General features: G+C 60.2%; 2 protein-coding genes across 3 annotated transcripts; both read right to left on the bottom strand.

The window, feature by feature from the left end:
• Positions 1 to 2,763: 2,763 nt before the first annotated feature.
• NAA10 (N-alpha-acetyltransferase 10, NatA catalytic subunit) lies at positions 2,764 to 7,147 on the bottom strand. Of its 2 annotated transcripts, none has more exons than XM_059385992.1 (8): positions 6,963 to 7,147; positions 6,437 to 6,535; positions 6,119 to 6,177; positions 5,234 to 5,279; positions 5,033 to 5,148; positions 4,788 to 4,832; positions 3,494 to 3,578; positions 2,764 to 3,088 (listed from the first exon to the last, which is right to left on the bottom strand). In XM_059385992.1, exons 1-8 carry the CDS (start codon positions 6,981 to 6,983, stop codon positions 2,852 to 2,854), a joined length of 708 nt encoding a protein of 235 aa, XP_059241975.1. In that variant the 5' UTR covers positions 6,984 to 7,147; the 3' UTR covers positions 2,764 to 2,851. The 2 variants fall into 2 exon arrangements, with proteins under 2 accessions (XP_059241975.1, XP_059241976.1); XM_059385993.1 differs by lacking the exon at positions 6,963 to 7,147 and adding an exon at positions 6,828 to 6,901.
• A 291-nt stretch (positions 7,148 to 7,438) lies between these two features.
• Positions 7,439 to 14,583, bottom strand: RENBP (renin binding protein). The gene is made up of 11 exons (XM_059385991.1): positions 14,477 to 14,583; positions 14,077 to 14,186; positions 13,838 to 13,913; positions 13,569 to 13,644; positions 13,265 to 13,437; positions 12,496 to 12,720; positions 11,822 to 11,903; positions 11,228 to 11,403; positions 10,451 to 10,582; positions 7,692 to 7,779; positions 7,439 to 7,597 (listed from the first exon to the last, which is right to left on the bottom strand). Exons 1-11 carry the CDS (start codon positions 14,501 to 14,503, stop codon positions 7,458 to 7,460), a joined length of 1,305 nt encoding a protein of 434 aa, XP_059241974.1. The 5' UTR covers positions 14,504 to 14,583; the 3' UTR covers positions 7,439 to 7,457.
• Positions 14,584 to 16,260: the final 1,677 nt, after the last annotated feature.

Here is a 16,260-nt window from a genome sequence, read left to right as displayed (position 1 = left end):
ATTGGGATCGAGCCCTGCATCGGGCTCTCTGCTCAGCAGGGAGCCTGCTTCCTCCTCTCTCTCTGCCTGCCTCTCTGCCTACTTGTGATCTCTCTCTGTCAAATAAAGAAATAAAATCTTTAAAAAAAAAAATGGGGGCTGTGCGGGGGTGGGGGCATCTGGGTGGCTCAGTGGGTTAAGCATCTGCCTTCTGCTCACTTCATGATGGGGGGGTATCCTGGGATCCAGCCCCCCTTCCGGCTCCCTGCTCAGCAAAAAGCCTGCTTCTCCCTCTCCCTCTGCCCCTCCCCCAGCTTGTGCTCTCTCGCTCTCTCAAACAAATAAAACCTTAAAAAAAGAAAAAAGGGGCGCCAGGATGGTTCAGTGGGTTAAAGCCTCTGCCTTCCGCTCGGGTCATGACCCCAGGGTCTGAGGATCGAGCCCCGCTCTCTGCTCAGCAGGGAGCCTGCTTCCTCCTCTCTCTGCCTGCCTCTGCCTGCTTGTGATCTCTGTCAAATAAATTAATTTAAAAAAAAATCTTAAAAAAAAAAAAAGAATGGGGGCTTCCGTGGTCAAGCTTGTGCACCCAGTCGGTGTACAGGTTCATCCCTTGGGGAGACGTGTCCAGAGCCCACCCCCAGCAACAGAGTAAAAAGGTAAGGGCGGGCCTGCTTCCCCACCGTCAGCTTTCCTGCCCCAGCTCCGCTCGGCCAGTCCTGCAAGAGGCGGCCCCTCCCAGAGGCGGGTGCCGCAGCGACCGGGGAAGTGCTGGGCCCCAAGGGACGCTCGAGCCTGCGGCTTCCCCTCTTCACTCCCCGCCGCGGCCCCCACCTCCGCCCAGGAAACCCAACCGCCTGCAAGAGGCCCATCGTCAACGGGCCGCAAGGGACGTAGGGCACGGAGGGCAGAGGGCGAGCCGGGACCCTGGGGACTGGTCGAGGGCGGAAGGAGGGCGCGGCACAAGGCGCCGTGGGAGCCTCCGAGGGCTCCCTCCACCCAGTGCTGGGGCGCGGCCGAGGCAGCGCGCATGCGCGCCCCTCCCGGAAAAGCCCGCCCCGCCGCCGCCAGACCAACCAGAGCCTGGGAAAGAAGGCGGCTGCGGCTGACGAGAAGGGGGAGGGACTGACGCCGGGCGTAGAGGGCGGGGCAAGGCACCACCTCCCGCCCCCAGAGCGCACCGGCGAATGGGCGGGCTGGCGCAGGCGCAACTTTGCAGCCTCACCCTCTGCTGTCTGAGCTTCCCCGGCAGCCTGATGGTCACGTGACCGGCGCGGGCCAGAGAGAAAACGGAGCCCTGGGCCCGGGAGTTGGCGAATTACTCAGCCTAGCAGGGGAGCCCTGCACCTTCTGCAGCGGCAGGCGCATCAAGTACAGTGACAGCTCTGGAGTGCGAGCTCCGCTGGGAGGTGGGCAACCCAGGCAGAGCCTCCCCAGGGACTAACAGCAGCAAGTGATCGTGCTGCAGCCAGAGGGCAGGGCAGGAACAAAGGCACGGGAGCAAATCTTAGGGCTGGCTTAGAACCATGGGAAACGGAGGGCTTACAGAGATACACCCGTAAATACAGAGCGCAAACTGCTGGTTGCCAGAGGGGAGCAGAATGGGCGACAGGCAACATGGTTGAGGAGGAAGGGGAGATACAGCCTTGCGGTTATGGAATGGGCAGGTCAGCACAGGGAAGATGGTCAGTGGTATTGTTAATAGCACTGTGTGGTGACAGATGGCAGCTACGCTTGTGCTGAGCGCTGCATAACCCATAGAGATGTTGAACACCATTTTTGTGCACCTGAAATTACTGTAAATTTTTGTCAATTATGCACCAATAAAAAAAAAAGAGGGCTTATATTCTGCATGAAATGACATTATGCATTTGTCAAAAAACAATCCACAACACAGAGGGAAATGTAAACCCTGGACTATAGTTAATAATGTATCGATATTTGGGCACCTGGGCATTCAGTTGTTAAGGGCATCTCCCTTTGGCTCAGGTCATGATCCCAGGGTGCTGGGATGGAACCCCACATAGGGCTCCCTGCTCAAAGGGAAGCCTGCTTCCCCCCACCCCGCTTGTGTTCCCTCTCATGTCTCTGTCAAATAAATAAATAAAATCTTTAAAAAAATGTATCCGTATTGGGTCAACAATTTTAACAAATGCAACATTTCACACAAATGTTAACAGGTGAAAACTGACTGTGGAGGGGGGTACAAGGAAACCACTATCTGCTCAGTTCTGTAACCCTAAAACTGCCCCCAAAATAAAATCTATTTCCAAATGAAGGCTGAGGTTAGGGAGCAGATTCCATGGTTATTACCGTCATTGAACACAAAAGATCTCCTGACCTCTTAGACGGTGGGCGCGGGAGGGATCAAGGACAATCCGTTGTCGTCACTGTTGTCAGGGCCTGAGCGACGGGGTAGCTGCTGGGCCATTACCACACAGGACACAACAGATAAAACCCAAGCACAGCCGGCTTTTTCGACATCAGTAGCCCAGTGAGGCAGCGGCAAAGCAGGGCTCAGAAGGGGGATGATTTGCTCCCTGGCAGGGACCGGCTTTCCAGAACTCCGGGGTCTCCCTCCTCTGGGCCCAAAGGTGCCGAAAGCCATCAGACTTGGGAGCCCCACCTCTAAACCCTGACAAAGCTCTTGCCTTCTATATGGGCTTAGCAGGACATATGGTGCCAAAAGGCTAAGGCCCGTGTCCGCGGGGACATACAGGGTCTGGAGAGAGGCAGCCGCCCACCGGCCCCACCAATGCACACTCTCGCACACACAAACTCCCCAAGGCCGCTGAGTGAAGTTTATTGTGAAACCTCGAGGGGCGGCGAGGATAGGTCGGGCAGGTCAGGGTGGGGAGAGGAGCAAGTGCAGGCTCTAGGAGGCGGAGTCAGAGGCCTCTGAGCTGTCCTTGACGTCGGTGCTCTCTGTGGTCTCGCTGACCTCGCTGAGATCCTTGCTGTCCCCACCGCTATCCTCAGCAGCCAGGCCCTTCTCCTCACGACAGGCCTCTCCCGAGCTTGGAAGTGAGTTGCCCCGGCTTTCCACCTTGTTCTCGATGGAACCCAGCACCACATGCCTGCCCTTCTCCTTCAGCTCCAGGTGCCGCCTCAGCTGCCGCAGGAGGAAGGAGACAGGGCCTAAGTGTCCAGACCACGTGGGCCCCTGCCTGCCACCTGAGCTGGGGATGAGGGAAGCCTGCACCTGTCACTTGCTGGGGGCCGCGGGCCAGGGCCCGGCCCTGACTTTGTCCTCCGTCCAGCTGTGTCTCACCCCTGAACCCTGGGGGCCCTAGTTCTCAGCACGGGCCGGGGCCTCCTCCCTCCCCTTGGCCATCGCGCCTCAGACAGTACAGGCTTCTGCAGAGAGTGGCATCCCGGAGCGACAGCGGAGGACTCCCAGCGCTATGGCCACTGGCGCGGGCGCCAGTCCCCTCGCCTCTGGCTGCAGAAGGCCTCCTACTGCCTCAGGCACACGGAGAGGGCCTGCCCTGCTGGCCTGGCCCCCAGGAACGCTCACCTCATCCGCCATCTGGGTGAGGTCCCGCTTCATCGCATACGCATCTTCCCCATCCGCGTAGTACTTGGGCTCCACTTCGCTGATCCTGGAAGCAGGAAGTGCAGAAACGAACGACCCAAGTCAGAGGGCAAATTCTCCTCAGGCTTCTGGCCTCCTCTGCTAGCAGAGCAGCCTATCTGTTTTCCCTGAAGGACCCTTCTGGAGACAGCAAGCCCGGTTTCCCTGTGTGCTCTCCAGGAGTCAAGCAGTAAGTAGCTCCCAATGTTTTTATGCCTCTGGGAGATGCCACTGTCCTGTGTCCCTAACCTAATTCGCAAGGATCTGTTTCTGTGGTCCGTTATATCGAGCTGAAGCCCTGAACTGAGACATCCCCTCTCTCCACGCCCTGTTACCTATCCTGGACTGCGCAAAGGCAGGCTGACTTGTTTTGTGTCCAGCAACGGGAAATGAGGACGGGCGCTGGCCCTCTGTTCCTGACACTCACTGCCAGGCCCTGCGACCCCCGCTCGGAGCAGCTTAGGCACCTGCACCGGCAGGGGGTGTACATACAGACCCGGGTATTCCTGCCACTGGCTGGAAGGGGCACTGGAGGGCCTGGCAGCCCTGAGACCCCAGAATTGTTGGCCACTGGAAACATGTACGTCCAGATCAAAGCTCCCTCCCTGAGGGCCCTGTTCATCTCCCATGGAACCGAGGCTAAAGCTGCCTCTCTGGGCCCTGATCCCCGCCTCACTGTCAAGCAGCTTTCACCACCACGTACCGGTCACACCACTTCCCTCCAGGCTTTCCCTGTCCTGTGCCAGGCACACAGAGACTCTCATGTCCCCAGGCGGGCTTGTCCTCATCCACCAGGACAGCCAGCCCAGAACTTGCCAAAGGCCATACTGGCCTGAACATGCTACGGTTTTGGCAGCATGACATTCTCCTTTCTCCTGGGCCTCTTGGATGCTTCCAGGTGCCAGGTGCCCTTGAACCCTGCTTCTGCTCATCTCCCAGGCCCTCACCTCTACCAAGAAGCCTGTGTGTCCTTCACCTAGCCCTAGCTGGTGTCAAGCGACACAGCAAGAGCCACACCAAATGCATCCTGAGCGTACTGCAGCGGCAGGGACCGTCTTCACAGACACCAGAGGAGACCTCCTGGGAACGCATGGAGTCCACGGCCCAGTCCCCGTCTCAACCGACTGCAGGTCTTCCCTCCAGCCACCCACAACCCCCACCGGAAGGCAGCTCTGATGTCTGGACGAGCCAGACCTGGGACCACCCCATCCTATTTGAAAAGTCTTGAGCTACTTACTGAAAGTTGAGAGTGTTGGAATAGAGGTGCAAGGCAGCCCGGTTACTGCAGGGGAACAAGGCACTGCTGAGCTGCACAGACAGGGACAGCGCGCCCGGGTCCAGCCCCTCCTCCCAGGACCCCCTACCCCACTAATACCACGTCCCAGATCTTCTCCGAAAGCCAGGGCACCCCAGGACCCCCGACCCTCCCCCTGCCTCAGCACCACCCCCCTCTCCTGCCCTTCCCTCCGCCCTGGCTTCCACCTCTTCCTGACGTGCAGGGATACGTATTTGGCATTGAAGTTCTCGATCATGGCTCGCGAGGCCTGGTCCATCAGCTTCTGAGCCAAGCCGAGGCGCCGGTGGGAACGCTTCACAGCCTGGCGGGAGGAGGGTGGGACCTTGAGGGCCGCCCCAACCAAGCCCACCTCCACCCTTGCCAGAACCTGGGTGGGTCCTACGCACCAGCGACGTGATGTGTCCATGGGGCACATCATCTGGATCCTCCTCCCTAAAGCGAGGAGAGAGGAGAGGCTGGAGAGGAGCCTGGTGCCGAGGCGGTCACCAGCCCACGTCCACGGTGCAAGCAAAGAGCAGGAGCACAGAACTCCTCTGGCGGCTCCGAAGTTCCCCCAGACCCGGGGCGGGGCAGAGCTGGGCTCTCAAAACCCCATGCCACAGACAAAACACAAGCACACTGTCAAAGCAGCCCGATGGAAACGCTGACTGTGCTGTGAGGAATCGAGCCATCGAGCCAGGAAAAGACGTGGCGGACCTTTCAGTGCCGTGACTTAAGTGAAAGAAGCCCATCTGAAAAAGCCCAATACCGTACGATTCCAAACACGTGACATTCTAGAAAAGGCAGAACTACAGAGACAGTAAGTAAGTGTGGCAGTGGTTGGCGTGGGGAAGGGGGGAGGAGAAAGGGAACAACAGGGAAGACTTTCAGGCCGGGGCCGGGGCTGGAGCTGGGTCTCGGGGATCGCTGAAACTACGGGCTCTAGACCAGCAGATACACGTTACACATGTGCCCAAGCCCACAGAAAGTACACCACGAAGTATGAACCCTATTGTAAACTGTGAACTTTAATAATGTGGTCATACTGCTTCGTCAACTGTCACCAATGTACTCCCAGGTGTTAGTGATATTGAAAAAACTCGGGGTAAAAGGGTAGGGGGTATACGGGAAGTCAATATTTTCCAGTAATTTTGGAAACCCAACATGGAACTAAAAACCAGTAGATTGATTCATTAAAACAAGAAAAACCACTACAGGGCAGCATCTAGGAGACACACGTGGTGTAGGTGCCCCGCCCCACCCCCAATCCACTGCCAACTCTGGTGACTCACATTTTGGCCAGGACGTATCCCACAATCTTCCCATTCTCATCCTCAGCGATGTAAGAGAGCTGGGTGACAGGGAGAAGAAAAAAGTTAGAGAATAACTTCCTGTCCGGGGTGGGGGAACCTTTGGCAGGCACCTGGTCCCACTGCCCGCCTGTCACTTTGCGCATGACAGACACCGACTCAGTGGCGAGTTCAGTGACAGCTCCTGACCTCTAGGTCCAGTGGCTTGGTTTCCTTCCACACACCCCATTGCTACTCCTCCCACTTGGATGTCCCTTGGCCTGGTTTTGTCCCCCACCGCCAAACTCCGCAGCTGCACACCTGGGGCCAGGAGAGGCCGTGGTAGAAGTAGTATTTCATCTGGTAGTTCTCGGGCAGGCACAGGAGATTGCAGTGCTGCATGTTCATGAGGTCCTCCGGCTGCGGGAGGGCAGGCGGTAGAATGCGGTCAGGCCAGGGGCTGTGGTGCCTAAGTAGGCCTCAGCCACGTTAGAACCCTGCTCCCTGTCTGTCTGCCACCCGACCCCCACCCCCGCGGGGCTGGGCGGGCGCTGGGACTATCTGTCTTTGCACACGCCTGGCGCACAGTCGCCACAGAAATCATCCGTCCCAGGAATGGATCTGAACGCCAGGCTGTTTCGGGACATCAGGCAACTGAGCCCCGACATTCCTGTTCAGACGGGTCCAGCCCCACAGGGACGGTGGCCTTCACCTGTCCATGCTCCGAGGCCGCAGGCGCGTGGAGCTACCCTCCCGGGACTCGGCCGGGCCCCTCGGGAGCATGCGCACGCGGCCAGCGGGCCGCGCACCCACGCGGCGCGGACAGCCTCCCGCCCCTGCCCCTCACCCTCGCATTGCGGATGTTCATAACGGCGACGGGGCACGCGGTTCCCAGCGGGTCGTAAACGCGCAGTCAGCTGCCGCCGCGCTCCAAAGCGAAGCCGGGGCGGCCGGGCCGGGGCTGGGGCCGGGGCCGGGGCTGGAGCTGGGTCTCGGGGATCGCGGGGGCGGTGGCGGAAGGGGCGGCGCGCGCCTGGCCCGGCCGCCGGCCGGAAGTGCGCGGCGCCGAACCCGCCCTCGCGGCCGCCGGGCCAATGCTTGGGGTGGGGGCCAGTGCGGGGGTGGGGCCTGCCCGGGAGGCGGGACAGGGCGCGGGGCGAACCAATGGCCGGGCGAGCCCCGGCGCGGGGCGGGTCCGTCACGGGGCTCTTGGGGGTGGCCCAGCGCGCGGGGCGGGTCCGGGTTCGGTCCGCTCCCGCGGGTCCGCTCGTGCCGGTTGCGCGCCACCCTCCTCCCGCGATCACACACACGCACGCACACAGGTAGTGCAGCACGCTCGGTTTTATTTCGCGCCTTGGCTGGCGGGGGGTACGGCGGGGGGCACGGAGGGAGGGGAGCCAGAGCTGGGACCCGGGAGGCGGCTCAGCAGGGCACCCAGCATCTCCTCGCACATGGCGAGGCACCTCGGCACATGGAAGCAGCCTGCGGGGAGAGGCAGGACAGCTGTTGAGAGGCCCAGGGGCAGCCGACTGCCCCAAGCCCCTGCGGGCCCCCGCCCCGTCTGTCCCCCACTCACCTTTGAAAGGACCCCCTTTGATGGTGAGAGCGACCTTCCCCTCTTGGTTCAAATAGCCGAACCATTCCCCGTACTCTGGATCCCGAAACTGGAATGAGACAGTGACAAGGCCTCTAGGAGTCTCCCAGGTGCCGCAAGGCCAAGTAAAGGGGCGTTCACCGTTCCCACCGCACCGCTACCGCGGGGTCACAGCCAGGGCTGGCCCCAGGTGATGGGGCTTCAGAATCACCACGTTTTTTTTTTTTTTTTAAGATTTTATTTATTTATCAGAGGGGGGGCGGAGAGCGAGCACAGGCAGACAGAATGGCAGGCAGAGGCAGAGGGAGAAGCAGGCTCCCTGCCGAGCAAGGGAGCTGGGATCATGACCCGAGCCGAAGGCAGCCGCTTAACCAACTGAGCCACCCAGGCGTCCCCAGAATCACCACTTTTAAAAGCAGGACCACTTCCAGGACAAAGATGAAGGCGGGGGCTTTTCTCTTTTTGCCTGGGGATGGGAGTGGGCAGCTAGACCACCCGCTGGGGAGGGGGCCACAGGCTGAGACTTGAAACACTACAGAAAGGGATTAAGTAGCACCCTGTTTGGGGACAACGAGAAACATTCTACAGCTTGATAGATGCACAGATGTAGTTACACAGATGCATACATTGCTGTATCTCAGTGACCTGAACACTTGGATAGGCTTTACTGTGTATAAATTGTACTTTAAGAAAATTGATTTAAAAAATTGATTTTAGGGGCGCCTGGGTGGCTCAGTCATTAAGCGTCTGCCTTTAGCTCAGGTCATGATTCCAGGGTCCTGGGATGGAGCCCCGCATCGAGCTCCCTGCTCAGTGGGGAGTCTGCTTCTCTGTCTCCCACTCCCCCCCCCCCGCTTGTTCTCTCACTTTCTGTGAAATAAATTAATAAAAATCCTAAAAAAATAAAGTCTTTTTAAAAAAAGGAAAAGAAAATTGATTTAAAGGAACGAGGAGAAATCCGGTGGAGTTGCGGACCTTCATGTAACTTTGTAGTTGCTTCCTGGAGGGGTTAGAATCTGCTACAGACTCTCTCCCTTTCTCTCCCTCTGCCCCTCCCCCTGGTTGTGCATGGATGCGTGCACACGAATTCTACAATCTTTTTTTTTTTCTTTAATTTCCCTTCTTCACCATAGTGATAGTACCTCCTCAGTACTATACTCCTTTAGGGAAAATCTTTTTTTTAAGATTTTATTTATTCACTTGACAGAGAGCGACAGAGGGAACACAAGCAGGGGGAGAGGGAGAAGCAGGATTCCCGCTGAGCAGGGAGCCTGATGCGGGGCTCCATCCCAGGACCCTGGGATCATGACCCGAGCCGAAGGCAGACGCTTAATCACTGAGCCCCCCAGGCGACCCCAAAATATTTCTTAAAAAATAAAATGTAAGGGTGCCTGGGTGGCTCAGTGGGTTAAAGCCTCTGCCTTCGGCTCAGGTCATGATCCCAGCATCCTGGGATCGAGCCCTGCATCAGGCTCTCTGCTCAGCAGGGAGCCTGCTTCCTCCTCTTTCTCTGCCTGCTTCTCTGCCTCCTTGTGATCTCTCTCTGTCAAATAAATAAATGAAATATTTTTAAAAAATAAATAAATAAAAAATAAAATGTATTCTTGGGGCACCTGGGTGGCTCAGTCGATTAAGCGTCTGCCTTTGGCTTGGGTCATGATCTCAGGGTCCTGCTCAGCAGGGAGTCTTGCTTCTCCCTCGGCCCTTTCCCCCACTCCTGATCTCTCTCTCGAATCCGTGCTCTCTCAAATAAATAAATAATCTTTTTAAAAAATCTTTGGGGTGCCTGGGTGGCTCAGTGGGTTAAGCATCTGCCTTTGGCTCAGGTCATGATCTCGGGGTCCTGGGATGGAGCCCCGCATCGAGCTCTCTGCTCAGCAGGGAGCCTGCCTCCCCCTCCTCTCTGCCCACCTCGCTGCCTACTTGTGATCTCTCTGTCAAATGTTTTTAAAAAAGGCATAAAAAAAATCTTTAAATTTCATTTTACGCAGTTTAAACCGGTGGCCTCTAACAGCCACAGGTCTTCTGATTTCCTGTGTTTAACACGCAGAAGTCAACACTGGATCCCAGTCAGAGGTTAGTGCCAAGAAAGGTATAATTTTCTTCCAAGTTCTGAAGTGCACAGACCCCAGGAGACCACGTGTAGAACCTCCCGTGCCGGGATGGACCAGTGGAGTGGGTCACAGCTTTAGAAACACGCCGGGAATCCTCAGTCATCACCAGGTGCACCCCCGGGAGGCACCTAGCACATCACTCTGTTCCTAGTGCTTGGCCTCTGGTGGACCCCTGGCTGCCTTCTGACCTCACAGCTGATTCTTGCCCTGCCCAAAGCCCCAGGAACCAGTAATGCCTAAATCCCATGAGGCACCTCCTCTGCACTTGCTCCCTCCCACTTGCCCGCCCCCAGTCCCCTGCCCTTGATGTATTTTCCAAAGCTGTCACTGCCACCTACATGTTTGTATGTTTACTTGTTTATACCCTGCCCCCCAGCATCAGCTCCAGAGGAGGCAGCGGCTGCTTCATTGAGTGAATGGAGGGCACCAGGGACCAGACCTCTGGGACCACACCCACTAAGGGGGAGGAGAAGGGGCTGTGAGATCCGTCTCCCCATCCCTGCCTAGCCTCTTCCCACAGTCCAAGAAAGCCTGGCTGGGGGGCTGCCCTGAGAGGGACAGCTGCCTGTTCTTCCCTCGCCCCCTTGCGGAACCCAAGAGCACTATGGACCCAGAAGCCACACTTACCTGGCGGAAGGTGTACTCAGCCACCTGGTAGAAGAGATGCAGCAAGGCAGGGTCCCCACTGTCACTGTAGCCCATGAGGAAGGCGATCATGGCTTCGCTGTGTGGCCACCAGAGCTTCATGGCCCACTCCAGCTGAGAGCAGAGCAGTGACCGGTGTCTGCGAGCCCTGTGCCACCCCTCTCAGCCCAACCTCCCGATCGAGGCCCAGACTCCATCAGGCCCCAGCACTTGGGCCTTCATCACAGGCTGGATGTCCCTGAGGGTCTGAACGGCCCCTCTGCACGGGACCAGCTTCCTGACCGGGATGCACCCCCTAATAACCCCTTCCCAAGGGCCCGGGTGGGGTGGCCTCCTTTTCTAACCCTGGAACCGAAATCCTGTCTGCCTTGTCAGCCTGTCTAAAGCCAGCTGGACACCAGCTCCTGCTGATGGCAGGGTTGGTCACCCTCTGCAGATCTCAGTGGGGTCAAAACCCAAGCAGAGGCGGCGGACATAAGGGTGCAAACCTGCTCCCACTACCGACGCCTGAGAGTTGCCCAGAGCACCTTTCAAAGATGAAGGACACAAGTATCTCAGAACTGGCATCTTCTGCACTCGCTGACGGAAGGGTGAGGGCCACTGGCAGAGAGGAGTTTCCCACCAGGGTCACACTGGGCGAGGTCATCACCCTGAGACCCAGGTCCCCGCGCCCCACGAAATGAGTGATGACAGCACCCGTCTCCCAGGGAAGAAAGCCTTGAACAGCCTGGTACCATGTGGCCCTGGGCACATTCCCACCTGGGTGGGGCAGAGGCCATCAACATCCTGGAAGTAGAAGAGGCCTCCGTGGTCAGGGTCCCAGCCAGAGCGGAAGGGCAGTAGCAGGAACTTGTTGATAACGTGGGCTCGGAGCTTGGGGTCACCCTTCCTGACGGCATGACGGAGCAGGAACCAGCCAGCTTCCAGCGCATGGCCTGGTGAGTGCTTTGGGTTAAGACCGGCAGTGGACTCCCCCCCCGCCCCCCAAGGCAGGTGCCTCCTTTCCTTCTCCACTAACTGTGGGAGCTGCTCTGAGCTCTTGCCACAGCTCCTCTCCTGCAGAAAGCTCGCCCTCCCAGTCTGTCCCAGACTCTGTCTCCTGCTAATGACACCCCAGCCTGGGAGGCCCGTCCCGGCTTCTCTGCCCCATCCTCAGCAGCAGCTGGAGCAGGGAGGGCGGAAGCAGCCCCCGGGCACTCCCCACACCTAAGACGCAGAACCAGGGACTGAGCAGTCCCCTCCCCCTGCCCCCCCCCCCCCCCCCCCCCCCCCCCCCCCCCCCCCCCGCCCCCCCGCCTGCGCGGGCCCCTCCCCCGGCCCCCCCCCCCCCCGCCAGCTTATTCTACTCCTTACCTGGGTTCTGGTGCCTCCCCAAGCAGCCAGGAAGTTCCTCACCGTCCTCGGACACGTTCTCCAGCACAGCCTGTCCATCCCTCTGCCCAGGAGGGAGAGAGGAACATGAGAAGGTAAATCTGCCTTCAGCTCCTGCCCATCCAACTGGAAAGGTGCGCCCACTAGCCCTCCCCTCTGTCATCTGTGATCCTGGGCAGGCCTGGCTCAGAGGGGGCATTTGGGAAGGGGCCCAAGGGCCTGAATGCGTTCTGACCCTTGCCTGGGCCCCCAACGTGGGAAGAGTGACACACTGAGCAGTGACTGAGTTAAGGCTGGCCGGGCTGCCCACAGAGGCCCGGAAGAACGTGGGTCTGGCTGGGTCTCCTGCTCTTGAACACACCAGAGCTGCCAGCCCCTTCCCTCCTGCCCTTGGCCCCCCTGGGCTCCCCTGGCCCTCCACCTTTCCCAGGGGTGTGGGCTTCTGGCCCCAAGCCGAGCTCCCCACCCCCACCCCCACCGGGTCTCCCCGCCTGTAAAGGGGACCACCAAGGCCCAGCTGGGGGTGTGCGTGTGTAGGCTATGGAGGTGCCTCAGGGCCTGGGGAGTGGGGCTCACCCTGACCCCCGGCTCCCAGGGCCCATCTGGCAGGTGAGGGTCAGCCTCCTGTCCCCTGGGCGTGCCCCCCAGCCCCCCACCTGGACGTGCCGCAGAATCCTCTGGACACACCAGTCCCCCAGCTCCGCGTAGTTGCCCGCCAGCTCCTCGTCCGCCTCCCCGAGCTGGTCCACGAGGTTGAGCAGCATCATGGGCACCGCCATGGACTCGGAGGCCGGGGCCCCGGGGAGGTGCGGACGGCCCAGCCCCGACGGGTCCTCCCGCACCCAGCACGCGATCTGCTCCATCATCTCCACCGCTTCCTTCTGGGTGGAGAGAAGGGAGGCGAGGGGAGGCCAGGGCCGAGGCGGAATCCCGTGCGGTCTGACCTGGGCGGGGAGAGCTTCGTCCTCCCGCCGGCTCCTAGGACCACTTCACCAAGGGCCGACTCTGGGCCCCAGGCCTGGGCTGGGGGTTGGGGGCTGGGGGCCGGTGTAGATCTGTCCCACCCTGCCTCGGGGCGGGGTGTGTGTGTGTGTGTGTCTCCCAGTTTGTGGGTGCAGGCCACTCCCGGGCAGTGAGGTCAGGTCTGAGAGCCCAAGGGGCTCCAGGGAGGAGGGAGAGCTCCCTTTTGGCGGGGGCAGGTGTGGACTGGTCTCTCTGTGCTCTGTGTATGGATTCCAGGGAGGGGGTACCCCTCACAGTACAGCACAGTGAGGGGGCCGCTGTCAGCAGCTCTGGGCCCATGGGGGCCCAGAAGAAGGACTGCTGTTGGCAACAGACCCCATGTGCACACGGAGCCCAGGGAGGAGGCTTGCACACGAACAGGAAGGCATCAGGTGGCCGTAAGGCAGCCTTCTTCCCGCACACCTGGTAACGCGCTTCCCCGGTCACCCGCCACAGCTCGTTCATGGCCATGGTGTAGAAACACTCGCTGAAGATGGTCCGCTGCACCTTGACCGGGCGGCCGTCCCGCGTCAGCACAAAGGCACACTTCTTTCCGGGAGGTGCCACTCGGGCATAACGCAGCAAAAATTCGCCACCTGGTGGTTGGGAAGTTGCCACGCTTGAGCTGAAGTCAGGTTGCCCCCAGGCCCTTCACTGCTTCTGGACCCCCTAGAACTGCAGGAAGCTTGGACGCGCCTCTGAGGAGATGGGGGCAGGAAGGGTGCACCTGCTTTGGCGGAATCCAGAAGTTCAGGGCTGCGGAATCGCTCAAGTTTTCGGTACAGGCGACAATACATCCACACCTGCGGGGGGAATGGAGGGAATATGGCCCAAGCGGGGGTTTGCAGGGCTGGGAGGAGAAGTCGTCCTCAGGTGCCCCTGCCATGGGAGGAGGGGTGTGGAGGTGCCCAGCCTGGTGCGTGCAGATTGCGGACCAGCCAAGCCGACTCCAGCAGCCACCTCTGGGAGCGCTTACTGCCGGGGCACATGCCCTACCTGCCTCCCCTGCAGCCAAACATACTTGAGGTCATCGTACACCTTCCCATCTCGACCAAGGCACGTGAAGAAACCCCTGTGGGATGCACAGTGTTAGCAAAGTGGGGAAGGGGCCTTGCAACCACCGGGTCTGCTGCTCTGCTGGGCTCAGCAGATCTGAGTTAGCTGAGAGTGAGATGGGGGCTCAGGACAGGCAAAGACCCCCCACCCCCCCAGGGTACCAGAAGGGCAAGGCGCACCCATGCTCCTGGTCGTGAGAGTGCTCCATCCAGAAAGCCACCACGCGGTCCAGTTCCTGCTCCACGCGCTCCTTCCAGGTCTGCATAGCCTCTCGCTCCTTTTCCATGTCCTGGGGGAACCCGGGACTTGGAGACACAGCTTCCCCACAGGCCTCCCCATTTTCCCAGTTCCCAAGCTCCTCAACAGGCTCTTCTGTGCCCTCAGGTCACCCCACGCTCCAGGGGACCCCAGGGCTACCTGAGCCGTCTCCCCTGGGCCCCCAGGCTTCAGAACCCAGACCTCAGGGTTCCCCACACCCCTGCGTGGGGCTGTCTGGCTGGGGACCGGCCCCAGAACTGACCCCACCGTCCTGGGAATCCTCCAGAATAACACCCTCCCCACTATGGCCCCTCCACTGGCCTGCCACACTTGGAGAGCCCCGCTCATCCTTCCTTCTCCTCCGGGAAGCCAGACAGAGCTGGCCGCAGTCCCGTGACTGTCATTCAGCTGACCCAGCCGCGCCCCACCCGCCCCCTCCTCGGGGAAGTTCCGGAGTCCGGGGGCGGGGCTTGGCGGTCGCACAGCTCCGCCCCCGTGCTTCAGCACCGCCCCTAAGCTCCTGGGCCAAGACCCGTGGGCAGAGCAGAGCAGGGTTAGCAGCAACTGCCGCAGGGCGGTTCTAGGGCCTCCTGATGGCAAATGCTGGGTGAACTGGCAGGGCAGTCTGGGGCAGGGAGCACGGGGCCGGCTGCAGCACACCCGCCCCTCCCAGCCACCTCTTCCCACCCTTGAACTGAGTTGGGGGGGGGGGAAGAGTCCTGCGGAAGGGGCCTGGGCAGGGCAGGGCAGCTGAGGGTGATGTCCCCAGCTCATGCTTAGTGGAGGCCCTGGCTTTGGGTCCGACTGGGCTCATACCCAGCCTGCTCACAGACGCTTGTCATTGTTTACGGTAGCTCCCTTCACGTCCAGCCTCCCCCGTTGTCCATGCACTCTCTCCCTGTCGTGCCTAGCCAAGGACAAGTCTTCGGTATGTGGAAGTTTCTAAGGTTCCTGTGGGTGAGCCCCCCGGCGGCCTTGGGTCCAGTGGATGGGGCCTTGGCCAGTCTGAAGACAGAGAGCTGGCACCACTCCTCTCCCCACACACAGGCCTCTCCCCAGGAGGCCGCAGAGTGCTATGCTCCGAGGCTATACTGGCATGGCCCAGAGAGCCCCTCGGGTCACTTTGAGGCAGGTGAGCGGAGGGCCGGTGAAGGGGAGTGTCCCAGAGCCATCTGACACATGCCTGGCCAATCCGCACAGGCCCCACCACTCTGGGGCCAGCCTCACGCGGACCTTGTGCACCTGCCGGCATCCTCTCACCCCCGGCCGTTGCTCCTGTGGCTCCCCCCACCCCCCCCCCCCCAGACCACTGGGCTACAGATCAGATCAGAACTGGTGCCATGGGGAAGACAGAGCCATGGTTCCTGGTATCAAGAGCCACAGGACAGGTCCCATCATGAGGCACTGTGAGCCCAATGGAGTGAGCACCAGGGACAGGCTTGCCCTGGGAGGCTGCCCAGGAGAGGCAGCTGAGAGCCAGCACCGCGTGGGCCCACACACCCGAAGGGCAGAGATGGCATGGCCGGATGAGAGTGTACCGAGGCCATTTCCCCGCGCCCCTTGCCCCAGCACCCGGCAGCAGCTCTACTCCCGCCGGCTGCCCAACCGGTGCTACTGATACCAACAGCTGCACCGTCCCAGTCTGTTCAATATAGCTTTTGCTCCTTTTCTTTCTGAAGCCTGACTCACATGCACAAGGGAGCCAGCACTGAGAGTCCCTACCGCAGCACCTGTCCGTTGCAGGAACCACCTGCGGGTGATACACTCTGGGGGACCTGAGCTCTCATCGGAGAGTCCGGCTCAGCCCTTCCCGCCTGTCCAAGGAGGCCAGTGGCTGGTGACCTGCCAGTCCTTTGTCCCAGTCCCCCGTCCTCTGCGTGGGGAAAGGAGGGCAGGGGATCTGGTCTCCACACAAAGAACCAACAGCAACTGCCCAGAAAGCCCCTTAGCCTCTACTCCAAACCAAGGCTGCTGTGGGACGTTTCGTGGGGAACCAGGTGCTGGCCTCAGTCCCCAGGGCTGCGGGCCTCAGTGGAGCCTTGAACTTGCAAGTGAACCCTGCTCACTGCCCTTAGAGCAAGAGGCTCCCAGGGGCTCCATGAGTC

Source organism: Mustela nigripes, chromosome X, assembly GCF_022355385.1.
Source record: "Mustela nigripes isolate SB6536 chromosome X, MUSNIG.SB6536, whole genome shotgun sequence".
NCBI classification, from domain to species: Eukaryota; Metazoa; Chordata; class Mammalia; order Carnivora; family Mustelidae; genus Mustela; species Mustela nigripes.
Note: the sequence above shows the minus strand (reverse complement) of the source record. Positions and strands in the feature narration are given on the sequence as shown.

What these genes read in the sequence shown, in the direction of transcription:
- NAA10 (XM_059385992.1), bottom strand. Translation starts at nt 6,983, where the DNA reads ATGAACATCCGCAATGCGAGG. An exon ending in TGAACATCCGCAATGCGAGG is followed by an intron (nt 6,536 to 6,962) that starts GTGAGGGGCAGG and finishes GCCCTCCCGCAG; the next exon opens with CCGGAGGACCTCATGAACAT. An exon ending in TCCCTGCACGTCAGGAAGAG is followed by an intron (nt 4,833 to 5,032) that starts GTGGAAGCCAGG and finishes GTTCCCCTGCAG; the next exon opens with TAACCGGGCTGCCTTGCACC.
- RENBP (XM_059385991.1), bottom strand. Translation starts at nt 14,503, where the DNA reads ATGAGCGGGGCTCTCCAAGTGTGGCAG. An exon ending in TCTCACGACCAGGAGCATGG is followed by an intron (nt 13,914 to 14,076) that starts GTGCGCCTTGCC and finishes TGCATCCCACAG; the next exon opens with GGGTTTCTTCACGTGCCTTG. An exon ending in CAAAGGGGGTCCTTTCAAAG is followed by an intron (nt 7,598 to 7,691) that starts GTGAGTGGGGGA and finishes CTCTCCCCGCAG; the next exon opens with GCTGCTTCCATGTGCCGAGG.